The 12,634-nt window shown below is 26.6% G+C and overlaps 1 protein-coding gene across 3 annotated transcripts; it reads left to right on the forward strand.

Annotated features, from left to right (window-relative positions):
• Window positions 1–6,250: 6,250 nt before the first annotated feature.
• Window positions 6,251–9,292, forward strand: LOC114188059 (heat stress transcription factor A-4a-like). 3 transcript variants are annotated; one of them, XR_003605372.1, is made up of 3 exons: window positions 6,254–7,053; window positions 7,193–8,211; window positions 9,080–9,292. XR_003605372.1 is itself a non-coding variant. In XM_028076558.1 (2 exons), the coding sequence occupies exons 1-2, from the start codon at window positions 6,835–6,837 to the stop codon at window positions 8,132–8,134; spliced, it is 1,161 nt and encodes a 386-aa protein (XP_027932359.1). In that variant the 5' UTR covers window positions 6,251–6,834; the 3' UTR covers window positions 8,135–8,290. The 3 variants fall into 3 exon arrangements, 1 of the variants encoding a protein (XP_027932359.1); XR_003605373.1 differs by having other exon boundaries at window positions 7,193–8,207; XM_028076558.1 differs by lacking the exon at window positions 9,080–9,292 and having other exon boundaries at window positions 6,251–7,053; window positions 7,193–8,290.
• Window positions 9,293–12,634: the final 3,342 nt, after the last annotated feature.

Here is a 12,634-nt window from a genome sequence, read left to right on the forward strand (position 1 = left end):
TTAAAGCCAATAATTGTATTTAACGTATTTTTCTTTTTTAACTCAGACCTTCATCGGGAACACAAATTTATCTTTGAAACTATTTTTTATTTTCTTCGTTTTTAGAACTTATTTTCATCTCATAAATAACATCATTGTTCTAACATCGATTTTCTTGAGATAACATTGTTATGGTAAATTATCTCAAACCATACCGATGCAAGCCACGCGTTTCATTACTACCCAAACAAGCTTTTGCTGTAGAGAAACCTTTCAAACTTTCCGCGTTTTATCGTAGAACATGTGAATCCATCCGCGTAATTTTAATTTAATCACTAATTTTGAATTTCAGTTTTATACATATAATAATTGTATTAGCTATTTAAAATAGAATATATATTGCTATTAGTCTTCGTATGTAATGTAATATTCTCATATTTTATGATTGGTCCAAAATTAGAGTCCTGAATTGATTCAGCTGCATCCACAGGATCCTAACAACCACCATCTTCGCCCAAAGAAAATTCCAATTTGCAGTATCCAGAACCTAAATATAATAATCATGAAAAGCAATATAAGAATATTTAATGAAGAGACAGTGACAAGAAGAACCAGTGATATTGGACTAGCTTGAAGCGATGCTATTCATTTTTCATCATTTCTCAAGTGATTATAGATTGAGGGAAACAGATATGCAATTCTCTTTTTCTTTTTAAAGGATTTTGCTCATAATATGATAGTCGCTTAAGTAAAATTAGTAAAGCTATATGTATGATGTAAGTGAAATTAGTGAAGCTGTCAATGTTCTAGAATTTTGAAAAATCATGTAGATACGTAAAAGTGGTGATATGTCCAACAAAATGTGTGTTATTTAAGCAATATGAGAATATTCAAATGGTAGAAGTTCAAGTGTGAAAATTGGTGTTTAAATGATGAAGAAATAACTTTAATATTGCATATGGAGAGAGTATCTCGCTCATTCCACGTACATCAGTGTAATGTAATTTATAATTAAATAAGTTGATTATGTCTTTATTTATTTGGCAAACTTATTATTGTCTTTTACTAGTTTCAAAAGTAAATAAAAGTGTCGAATTCACGTATACCTAGTATAATACTAAAAATTACATTTACTAGGTATGAAATAAATGATAGTACATGAAGTGGAAATGAATAACAAAAACTTAAAAGATAAGTTAGATTTAAACATTACATTTTTTTTTTTAGAGTAAGAAACTAGTTAAATAGAAACACTCTAATATTGTTAGGATTAGATTCATCAAAAAGCTAAAAAATAAAGATTTTTCTCTTCTTCATTGTCATTAATCCTTATAGAACATATTTTACCATATTGAATTATAATTCTTTGTCAACTCAACAAATAATTTGCATTAAGCTTAACGATTTAAGTATGATTAATTGATAAGCCATTGTCTCAAACAAATGATTTATTGTCTTATCTTAGGTCAATCATTCATACGGATTTTTTAACCTCTTACAACTTCAACTTATTTATGCTTTATTACAATAAAAAATAAGCACAAAAATTATAAACACTAATAAAGAAGAATAATATAACATTTTATATATCCAAAATATAAAGAGAGTTCAGTTATTACATGCATCTAATCCCAATAAAATAGAATTTAGATACTCATAAAATTGAATAACATGAAATTTATACAAAAGATGATGAAGAAGAAATGGAGATAAAAGTCATGCATGGTGTTTCTATTACCTTTTTTTTTCATGTTCCTCCCTTATGATTTATCAATCCAATAAAAGAACATTTTATAAGGGATAATGATACTTTGACCCATTTTTGACCCAATCTTAAATTATCACATCATACCACTAAAGAAAATAAAAATAAAAATATTCAAGAGTGATTAGAGTGGTGAGTAAAAAATAATCAAAAAAAGTAGATCAAAATATTATTATCTTTTCATAAATAATTTGTTGAGTTAGAACTTGGGTTTGAGAGAAGGTCTCTAAGTAATTTTTTTATGTTTTTTGTCAATAAAACTTACTATGTTAAAATTAGCTCTCTAGCTCTCGCTGGATAAGACCATCACACTTTTTTGTCTAGAGATTACTTAACAAGTCATGTTATATAAGCAAAAGACTATCTTATACTACCTTTACTTTTTTCATGTTTTATTCTCCTAACTTTTCTTCTTTACTAAATCCTATAAAAGAGTTCTAAAAAAGTTAAATGTATTAATCAAATATTTTAACTAACCTTTTATTTTCTTATAGTTATAAAAGCTAAAGAAAAAATTATGAAAATTATTATAAATACATTCGAATATAATGATTATAAAATATGATATGGGTGAATAGAATTTAAACGAGTAAAGAATTTACAAATGAGGTAGTTAGTATACGTATCTCAAAAACTTCTAGAATCATAAATTAAGTTAACATTTATAATTTTTTAGTATAATTATTAATAATGACAAGATTGTTTGATGTCTTTTTCAATAATTGAAAGTTTAAAATTCTTAATATATATATATATATATATATATATATATATATATATATATATATATATTTATATCTTAGTATTCAGAGATTTATTTATTTGAAATTTGATGTCTTTCTATCATATCTAATAATCTAATTTTATTTAGGAGTTGAGGTCAAAAATAATTTAAATATTTCTTTTTTTTTCATCCTTTGATGTATTTTTTAAGGATAAAACAGTGACATAACACAAACTTCAAAACAGATAATACTTTTGATAGTCAATTTAAATATTTATTTTTTCTTCTACTCCTCTAAAACACATTTTAAGGACAAAATTATAATAAAGCACATGCTGCAAAATGTACAATAACTCAAAATGCACAATACCTCATTATCATTTATCAATTTATTCGATGTTCTTGTTATAGACTTTAAGCTATAAATATTATATAGAAGAGGAAGTTACATTTATTTTATCACATAAATATTGTGTGATATCACAACATATTATTTATTTACCGGTCATTTGAAAATTGATTTTTTTTTATTGAAATAGACTTTATTCTGGTGCTATACAATGTCATATTTTCTATTGCATTTACATATATATTATGGATATAGAATTGAATAAAGGGATTGATTTGTTTACACAATGCTCTTTAGATTGGTCAAATCCATCAATATATAGTGAGAAATACATTATTTGTTTATTTTGTTTCATCCACATCTGTTCATCATATATAATTGATCTTTGCATGCATGTTGATTATTACAAAATCTTCATTTATATACCCAGCCGATATATCATAAAATTAAAATGAATAAGCATAAACAATGCATGTGCTTTATATACAGTAGCAGTCCTTTTGCAATAAATTTGTTCTGTGCCATAATAAAGTCATAAAATACAACAACAATTTATAGATTGTACTATATATTCATAAATGGATAATGAATAGGTTTTCTATTCATACTTCTTTAGTAATTTATCTACTAATTGGGATACCCCAAATCCATGTGCCAAAGTTTGCCAAATATGAAATGATCCATAATAAATAATAAAATATTAAAAGGAATAATAGCATTTAAACTAATAATATTAATCATTTTAAAATAAATTCAGAATTTTAAAGAAGTTAAATGTAAAAAATATAATATCATAATCATAGTAGTTTTAGTTATAGTAATTTTTTAATTGCCACAATTTTTTGAACATGTTTAAACTGAAAAAAATGTATTATTAAAGCTGTAATAATTTATTTTGAATATACTTTATTGCGTTTTCTATTGTCGAATAATAAATATTTAAATGATTTTAAAATATTAAATATTTTAAATATGATCATATTCTGAAATTAATGCCATTTATTTTAATTATTTATTAGTGTTTTTATTTTTTAAAACTTATACTATAAATCATTTAAAAAAAATAGAACTTAAAAAGAAGAATATAATTATGTAAAACTGTAATATTATAATAATCACTACAGTTCATAGCATACATCACTTAATGATTTTAAAATTTCAAAACTTTATATTTTAGATCATTTTAAAAATGAATTCACGTCTACAAGAAAAAAACATAAATCACAATCATTATACTTATAGTAATTTTATAACTATAATTTTGTATTTTTTTATTAAAATATTTTTATTTGTATGTATATAACTCATAATTTATAATTTAGTTGTGGGATCTTAAATTTCATATTAGAAATTCTCATATTATATGATATTTTTCTTGTAAATTTGTAAAAAAGTTTGTTAGAATTTTTTTTCTGCATTTTTTCTAAAAATTTTAAGTGACAAATATTTTCTTCGTGGATAATTATTTCTTACGTAGAATTATTTCTTACAAAATTTATTGCAAAAATCATTTTATATAAAATATTTTTCAAAATCATTAGTAGCAATTTTTGTAATTTTTTTTATAACAAAATTTGTAAGTATTTTCTAAAAAAAAAAATTAGTAGGAAATATGAATTTTTTTAGTAGTGTTTTCTTTGATTGTATTTCATTAAAAAATATGTAAATAATTTCTCCTTAAAATGTTATGTCACTTGTAGCCATCCACTATTAAACTAAAATAAAAAAATTATTAAAACAAACCTCTCTTTATATATACAATATAAATTGCTTATTAGTTGAATTTTAAAAAATCCAATAATAATTAAAATATGTATTTTAAAAGTTGAAAATACTACTTAATTCAGATATGTAAATATCATATCACATAATTTATAATTATATCAAATATATTTTTTATTCCAACAAAAAAAAATTACACCACACTAAAAATCATAATTTTACTATTTTAAAAAAATTGTATTAAGTATTTTCATATGAGACTAATATTTATAATCAAGATGCACTTGAGTATCAAAACTACAATTTTAATTGCAACGAAAAAGGAACATCAAATTAGGATAGTTTTTCTATTACACTCATTCAACAAAATGTCTTCTACTTGATATTTTCATCTAAATGATTCAACTCATTATTAATAAAGTACAAATATCTTATTTAGTTGATAAATGGATGATGCAATCACTACATTGTACTTAATTCATGTCATATACTCACTTACACAAATACCTCTCACATAATTATACAAGTATTATTATTAATTACTAATAATTATTTAATTTTAGAACATTGTAATAAGATAATTTCATATTCACACCATTTCAAGTATTAAATAAACATAATTATGTTTTAAGTATAGAGATATTATATTTTATATTTTTTCAAATCAATTTTATTATGAATTTAAACAAGTTAAAAAAACGAGTTTAAAATTTTTGTTTAAATCCATTTAACATATAAAATCATAATTTGATAGAAAATATATTATTCTTCACTAATTAAGTTAATTAGAAATAATTATTTTATAATTATACTAATTAAATTTTTGTAATTAGAATTAACAAATATTATGTAATTATACATAGCATAATTATATATCTTAATTAGTGAAAAATAATATATTTTTTATTCTAACCTAATTTCATTAAATTAAATTATACGCCTACCACCTTTTGATTCACATATTTCAAATTACCTTCTATCCTTTTATAAAAGATGTAACACTTTTATACAATTTCACATGTTACACCTAACTTTCTCATTCAAGTTTGTAATTTTATACAGGTTACAATTAAATGTTATAATTCAAAAACACCTACAGGGTCAAATATATCTACCAATACTACCATCTCCTCGAAACTATTTTAAGTTTTTTATGTATACTATTAATTTCTTAAAATCTAAAGGTAAACTAAACTTAATTACCATTAATAACACACACTATATTAAGGAAAATAATTGGTTCTCTTACATTTTATATTTACTGATATGTAATGATTTTAAAATCTTAATTTTTTAATATAATGAGTATGATTTTCAGTTTTAGACTAGTCAGCATTCAAAAAAAGGGAAAAAAAAAAAGCTAACCATTCATGATTCTAATATATGGTACTTATTCATGAACTTCCAATCCATGTACGAGGTCAGGGCAACACAAATCCTGTGATCGATGGCCCAAAAACTCTTGAAATTAGCTTTTTAATTATTTATGGTGTAATTTTTAAGTGTTTATTCTTTGTCAAATTAAATTAACCAGAATAAATAAGGTTGAAAGAGAAAAGAACCCAAAGAAGAAAATTCAAAATTGTCTACTTCTTAGCCTGGAAGGATCCAAAATTATTTGGAAGCACGGATTGACCGAAAGACTTCTTTTCCTTGCACCTTCTCCACCAAAATGGTAATTTACTTAGTTTTTATGTCTTTCTAATTTAAAAATAGTAATTAAATAATTATATATTTACTTGAGGAGCAAGTTCTCTCTCTCTCTCTTTTATCTTTGTGAAATTATAGAAATTCCATTTTCCGTGGGAAATTCAAGTCATTAATATAGTTGAAAAACATGGTCAGAATTTAAGCTTTTGGCTACTATGGACAAAGATATGAACTTTCCATTTTGTGATAAGCTCTTCCCATGTTCATATTTGTTGTTGGGTCTGAGCATTTTAATCTGGACAAAGATTTCACCTTTGGGTTTGTAATTCATCGCCAGCTGTAGCTGGGGGAAGTGAAGGTAAGGCTGTGAACACTAATTTTCTCGAAGGAGTGTTTCTGAATTGAATTGTCAATTTGGGTCTCCCTTTTTTGGGAATTATCACTTTCAGTTAGCTGGGATTGGTGAAACCTAGCTAGAGAGGAGAGGCGGAGGACAAGGATGTATTTTTTTAGATACATGTGTGTGCTTTGTTTTGTAGTGGACGTATTTGTGAAAGGGTGAAAGGGTTTTTTTTTTTTTTTTTCTCAGTATACTGAACTGAAGGGTTTTTGTGGGTTCCCTTTGTTTTGAGATTTGTGTTTTGGATGATGGAGGAAGCTCAGGGCAATTCTAGTTCCTTGCCTCCTTTCCTCAGCAAGACTTATGACATGGTGGATGATCCTTCCACCAATTCCATTGTTTCCTGGAGTGTCACCAATAAGAGTTTCGTTGTTTGGAACCCACCAGAGTTTTCAAGGGATTTGTTACCCAGATTCTTTAAGCACAGTAACTTCTCCAGTTTTATCAGGCAACTCAACACTTATGTAAGTAAATTCAATCTTCTACGTGTTCATGGATTTGATGATTTTTTTCGATGTTATTATTATTATTATTACTATTTTCTAGTTTCTAGGTAAAGGGATTGGTTGTTTTGAACTATGTCATGGTTTTCTGTTTGATCAGGGGTTTAGAAAGATTGATCCTGAACTATGGGAATTTGCAAATGAGGGTTTTGTGAGAGGTCAGCCACATCTTTTGAAGAATATTCATAGGCGCAAACCAGTTCATAGCCATTCTTTGCAAAATACTCAGGGTCAGGGGTCTTCTTCACTGACTGAATCAGAAAGGCAGAGTTTCAAGGATGAGATAAGGAAGCTTAAAGATGAAAAAGATCAAATTCTTCGGGAGCTAGAGAGGCATGAACAGGAGTGGAAAATGTATGAGGTACAACTACAATATTCGAATGATCGATTGGAACAGTTGGAAAAGAAGCAAGAAAATTTGGTTTCTTCTGTTTCTGAAGTGCTGCAGAAACCTGGGATTGCCTTAAATCTCTTGCCACTGACAGAAAAAGGGGATAGAAAACGTAGGTTGCCAAGAAGTGGTATCTTCAGTGACGATGCTGGCATTGATGATCATATGGAAACTTCCTCTGTATTACCTGGGATAAATGCAGAGGGTGCCTCTATTTTCTCCCCAAACATGGAGCGATTTGATCTACTTGAGTCATCCATTATGTTTTGGGAGAATATTGCACATGATGTTCAAAGTCATGTGAACATGGATTTTGATGAAACCACAAGTTGTGCAGATAGTCCAGCTATATCTTCTGTGCAGCTAGAGGTTGAAGTTCAACCTAAGTCACCTGGAATGAACGTGGATTCTGAATCCGCTGTAGCTGCTGTTTCTGATCTTGATGCATCAAAAGAACCACCTGTGGGAACAGTTTCTGTGGCTGCTGGTGTTAATGATATATTCTGGGAACGTTTCTTGACAGAGAATCCTGGTTCTGAGAATCAGGAAGTGCATTCTGAAAGGAAAGATTCTGATGGCAGAAGTAATGCCAAGTTTTGGTGGAATATTAGGAATGTAAATAACCCTCCAGAACAGATGGGGCATTCTTAGTCAAGCAGAGCCAACTTAGTTGCAATGATTATTCCTTCTAGCTTGAGATGCCCTGCAATTTCATGTAATAAATGTAGGTATGAAATCTACTATGTATACATATGTCATTTTCTTGGTTAAATGGTTGAATCATCTATAGAATTTTGTTAATTATTATATTGTTCAATCAAGTCTCTTTTAGCTCTACCTTATTAAAACCTGTGCTGATGTGTGATTATGTTTTTTCCCCCCTGATTTATTTCCTTTTGTAACTTTTCCAATATTAAAACTGCCAAATATTAAAAATTTTCCCTCTTGATCTCTTACTGTCTTCTGCAGGGAGGTACCCAATATTAAAACTGCCAAATATTGATGTTTAAAAGAGGTCTATGATGGGATTTCCTTAAATCTTTAAAGTACATGGCTGCATATCCTGCTGATAAAAGCATATCTTATATCATTAAGTGCCTCTAGTTTTTGTTTGTGATTAAAGTCTGAAGTGTGGCAGTTCTTGTGCCTTGCTTTTGCTATGATCATGACTATTTTTTTAGATTATTTAGGGTTATGTTATCTCACTGTTAGAGTGAAAAAACTGTTGCTTTTGAATTTGCCAGATTTAAATGAAACCAGGTTTAAGAGTATCACATTTATAACAGATTAATGCAAATTGATATTTTTGTATTGGAAACAAAAAGTATTGTGAGTACACTTTTAATATCATCATTCAATAACTTTCAAAAGTCTTCTGATCAATTAATTTATTGACAGACTAATGCAGAAAGTATTTAGAAAGATATTATTGAAAATTATAATTTTTCTTGTTAGGGAAGAGAAGATGTAATGATTTATGGTTGTGGTGTATTTTTCTAGTTCTGTTTCCTTTATTCAACTATTTTCACATTTTTTTTTCTAATCTCACTACATAGACATAATGCAAGACTGATCAGTGACCACATATATTTCCAGGCTACAAGGAAAGAAGTTCTGGATAGATGGTGCAAGGTTGATCAATGTCCACACACAGTGATGACCAACTATGTGAATGATGTGAAATTAACTTCTAGACTTCTAGTCTATATTACATTTTCTGCACTGTGTTTGGAGTCTTAAAAATGTTGACTGATAGTTGTAACATACATTGACAATAAAAGATTTCAATGGATAGAATTGATGCTTGTATATAATCTAATTTATGTTTAATTTTTAAGTTGATTTTAACTTGTGAAGAAGTCAATTTTAATTTTGTTCATATTTCTCTCTTATAATAGTCATTATTAAGGAGTGTTTTATATGTATAATGAGGAACAGGAAATATTCTTGCTTCATACAGAATATCGTAGTTTACATATGACAGAGGGAGGATTGTTCAGATGTAAGGAATCTGTGATCTATTTCCGGTCATTTGTTTTGTATTTTTATATCAACTTTATCTTTTTCAAGGATTTTATACGACAATCTATTTATTTTTGTATCGAATCTGGATACATGTCAGCTATGCCAGTTGGCTTCTCTGTGTACAAGTTGTCCATCTTAATAATTTTTCTCAGAATAATAAAAGAAATTCAGATTTACAGACTTGTGAATTTAAGTTGTTGATTAACATGAATTTGATGAGTTTATATTGGTTTATACTTGAAGCGTCTCTGACATGTGATCTGTAAAACTTTGCTTAATTTCATAGAAGCAATATATGGTATGGGTGTTATTTGACTCTGAAGTGGTATACAGCTAATCATCTTTTTTGTATTTGATTATTCTAATGTTGCTGTTATTTTGCTTGGTGTTAAGACGGAATCTGAAATTGTTCTCAGCAACACCTCATTCATAAAAAGTTAAGTCAAATTAGAGGGTTCTGTTAACATTTCACCAAGTAATCTGTTTGGTGAAATTACAATTATTCTGTTTCTTTTCAATTTTGAGAAAGTTTGATATAAAAATAACAAATATGAAATAATTATGAAAATGTTTTTGCTTGCAACTTGTAAACGAGAAAAGGCAGAAGTTGCTCAGAAGTTGTAATCCAGTTCACTTTCAGAACCCACTGAAAATGAGTCTGAATGGAGTAGCGCTTTGGTCAAAGTCAAACTAAAACCTTAGATTTTGACCGAAGCATCATCCATCCACAACACAAATCATTGTGTTTGTAACTGTGATCCATTGCTAAATGTACATTTTGACTCTGCAAGTTAAAAAATCTCTTTATTCATTCCCTATTTCAACTTTATGCTTGTATCAATTGTTCTTAATATTTTATGATGAAATGGTTCAGTTTACGTGTTTTAATTGTGCACATGGAATGTTAAATATCTTTGTGAACATAGAATTGAGAAATAAAAGAGCATTACAAAAATGTTAAAGAAATCATCGTGGAATTATGATTAGTTAATCTTAAGCGATTTTTGGGTTGCTGACGGTGGAAGTTATTACGATAGACTTGCATAGACTTGCATGGTAAAGCATAAAAAGTCTTTCCAAACTAACTTAATCACATGCAAAATACATAATTTAGGAAAATGTGATAAATTCTTTATATACCTAAATGTGTCGTGCCTCATGCTGTTAACTCAACTATTTATTTAAAAGCAGTCACATATTGAATTCTATACCACTTAGTCATACAAAATCATTGATATATAGGAATAACTCAAGTCCAAAAATTAGTCTAAAGAATATATCAAAAGTCCAAATTAGTCTAAAGAATCAATTAAAAAAAAAAGTTAGACTAAAGAAGGTTAACTAAACTTTATAAAGTAGTATTTTGCCTGTATTTCTAATAAATATGGGCCATATTAACACTCCTATAGTCTCGTTCCTTTGTATCAAGTCATTATTTTGTTAAAGCTTCAAGAAAATCACTTCGAATCTTGCAAGGATGTATTAAGTCAAGAGTCAAATAGGGTATCAATTTTTTCTATTATTTATTCTTTTGTACATGTAGTTAGTCAAATTTTACATCACACCTTGCAACTAAAAGTTTTAACTTTATCGATGAGGATATGTAACTTTTAATGATTTCAAGCTAGTGCGTTACGTTTAATCCATTTGAAAAAACGTAAATAGTTTGATAAGATAATTGTGGAAGAAATTACGTAAGAATCCATTTTAATAGGATAGATGAAAGAGTTTATAATAATATTTTATTATTTTAAGTTCAATATATATTATAAGATTAATTTATTCTGTATTTATCTTAATTATTTTTTTTTTCATCATATAACTTGTTTTTAAGGTTGTGAGGTGATGACCTATTACTTTTATTTTTAAAACCACTATGTAGAAGATAATATAGAATATATCAAATTCACCTTTTCAAAATTTTTATTAGAATTCCTTTGAACTAAGTTGGACTTCTCTATAACTCCTAAATAACATTTTTCATATACTTTATAAATAAACACGATACCTGCGATGGATATTTTTTAAAATTTTCATTATTATGGGGTGAACTTAATTGGATAACTTTAATTACACTTACTGATTCACAATTAACTTTATATCTATTTTTTAAACTTTTAAATTGACTCTATTGTGGTTATTTATATTACCTTTTTATACTAGAAACTTCAATTTTTTTTTCAAATACAAGATATTTTATTGCGGAAGAATTTATGTAAGAATTTATTTTAAATAAGATAGATGAAAGGGTTTATAATAATAATTAATTACTTTAAGTTAAATATATATATATATATATATATATATATATATATATATATATATATATTTAAGATTAATTTATTCTTTATTTATCTTAATTGTTTTTTTAAATTTTCATCATTTAACATGTTTTTAAGGTTGTGAGGTGATGATCTATTTCTTTTATTTTTAAAACCACCATGTAGAGGATAGTACAGAATATATCAAATTTACCTAATCATCAAAATGTTGATTACAGTTCCTTTGAATAAAGTTGGACTTCTCTAACTCCTGAAATAAATTTTTTCATAAACCTCATGAATAAACATGATACCTTTTATACATCAATTTTTTTTAAAAATCATTATTTCTGATTGAACTTCTTGATTGCGTAACTTTAATTACACTTTATGCATTCACAATTAAGTTTATATCTATCTTTTAAACTTTTAAGATGACTCAATTATGGTTATTATATTACCTTTTATTTGCTACAAACATTATCATTTTTTAAAATATAACGTGCGTTTTAGATGGAAATAGTGATTCTTTTTAATCAATGGTTGAAATTTTAAAAACATCGTAATTTAGTATGAATGCATAAAGATTCTGTCACAATTATAACTATTAAATTACCAAACAATTTTCTTAACTTTCTTTTTTTCTTTTCTAAAATGCATCTTAGGATTTTGGAGTAGCTAAATGTTGATCTCAAACAATTTATCTAATGTCCTTATGCGTAATGTAATCTTAGTTGCTTTATAATTTTTTTTTATCAAAGGATCACTTTGTATTAACTTTTAAAATTAGTTTTTTGATTAATTAAGAAAATCATAATTAATATTGCAGTAACTTTTTTAGTTTTTGATTTGGTAGTGTTAGAAA

Source organism: Vigna unguiculata, chromosome 6 (assembly GCF_004118075.2).
Source record: "Vigna unguiculata cultivar IT97K-499-35 chromosome 6, ASM411807v1, whole genome shotgun sequence".
NCBI classification, from domain to species: domain Eukaryota; kingdom Viridiplantae; phylum Streptophyta; class Magnoliopsida; order Fabales; family Fabaceae; genus Vigna; species Vigna unguiculata.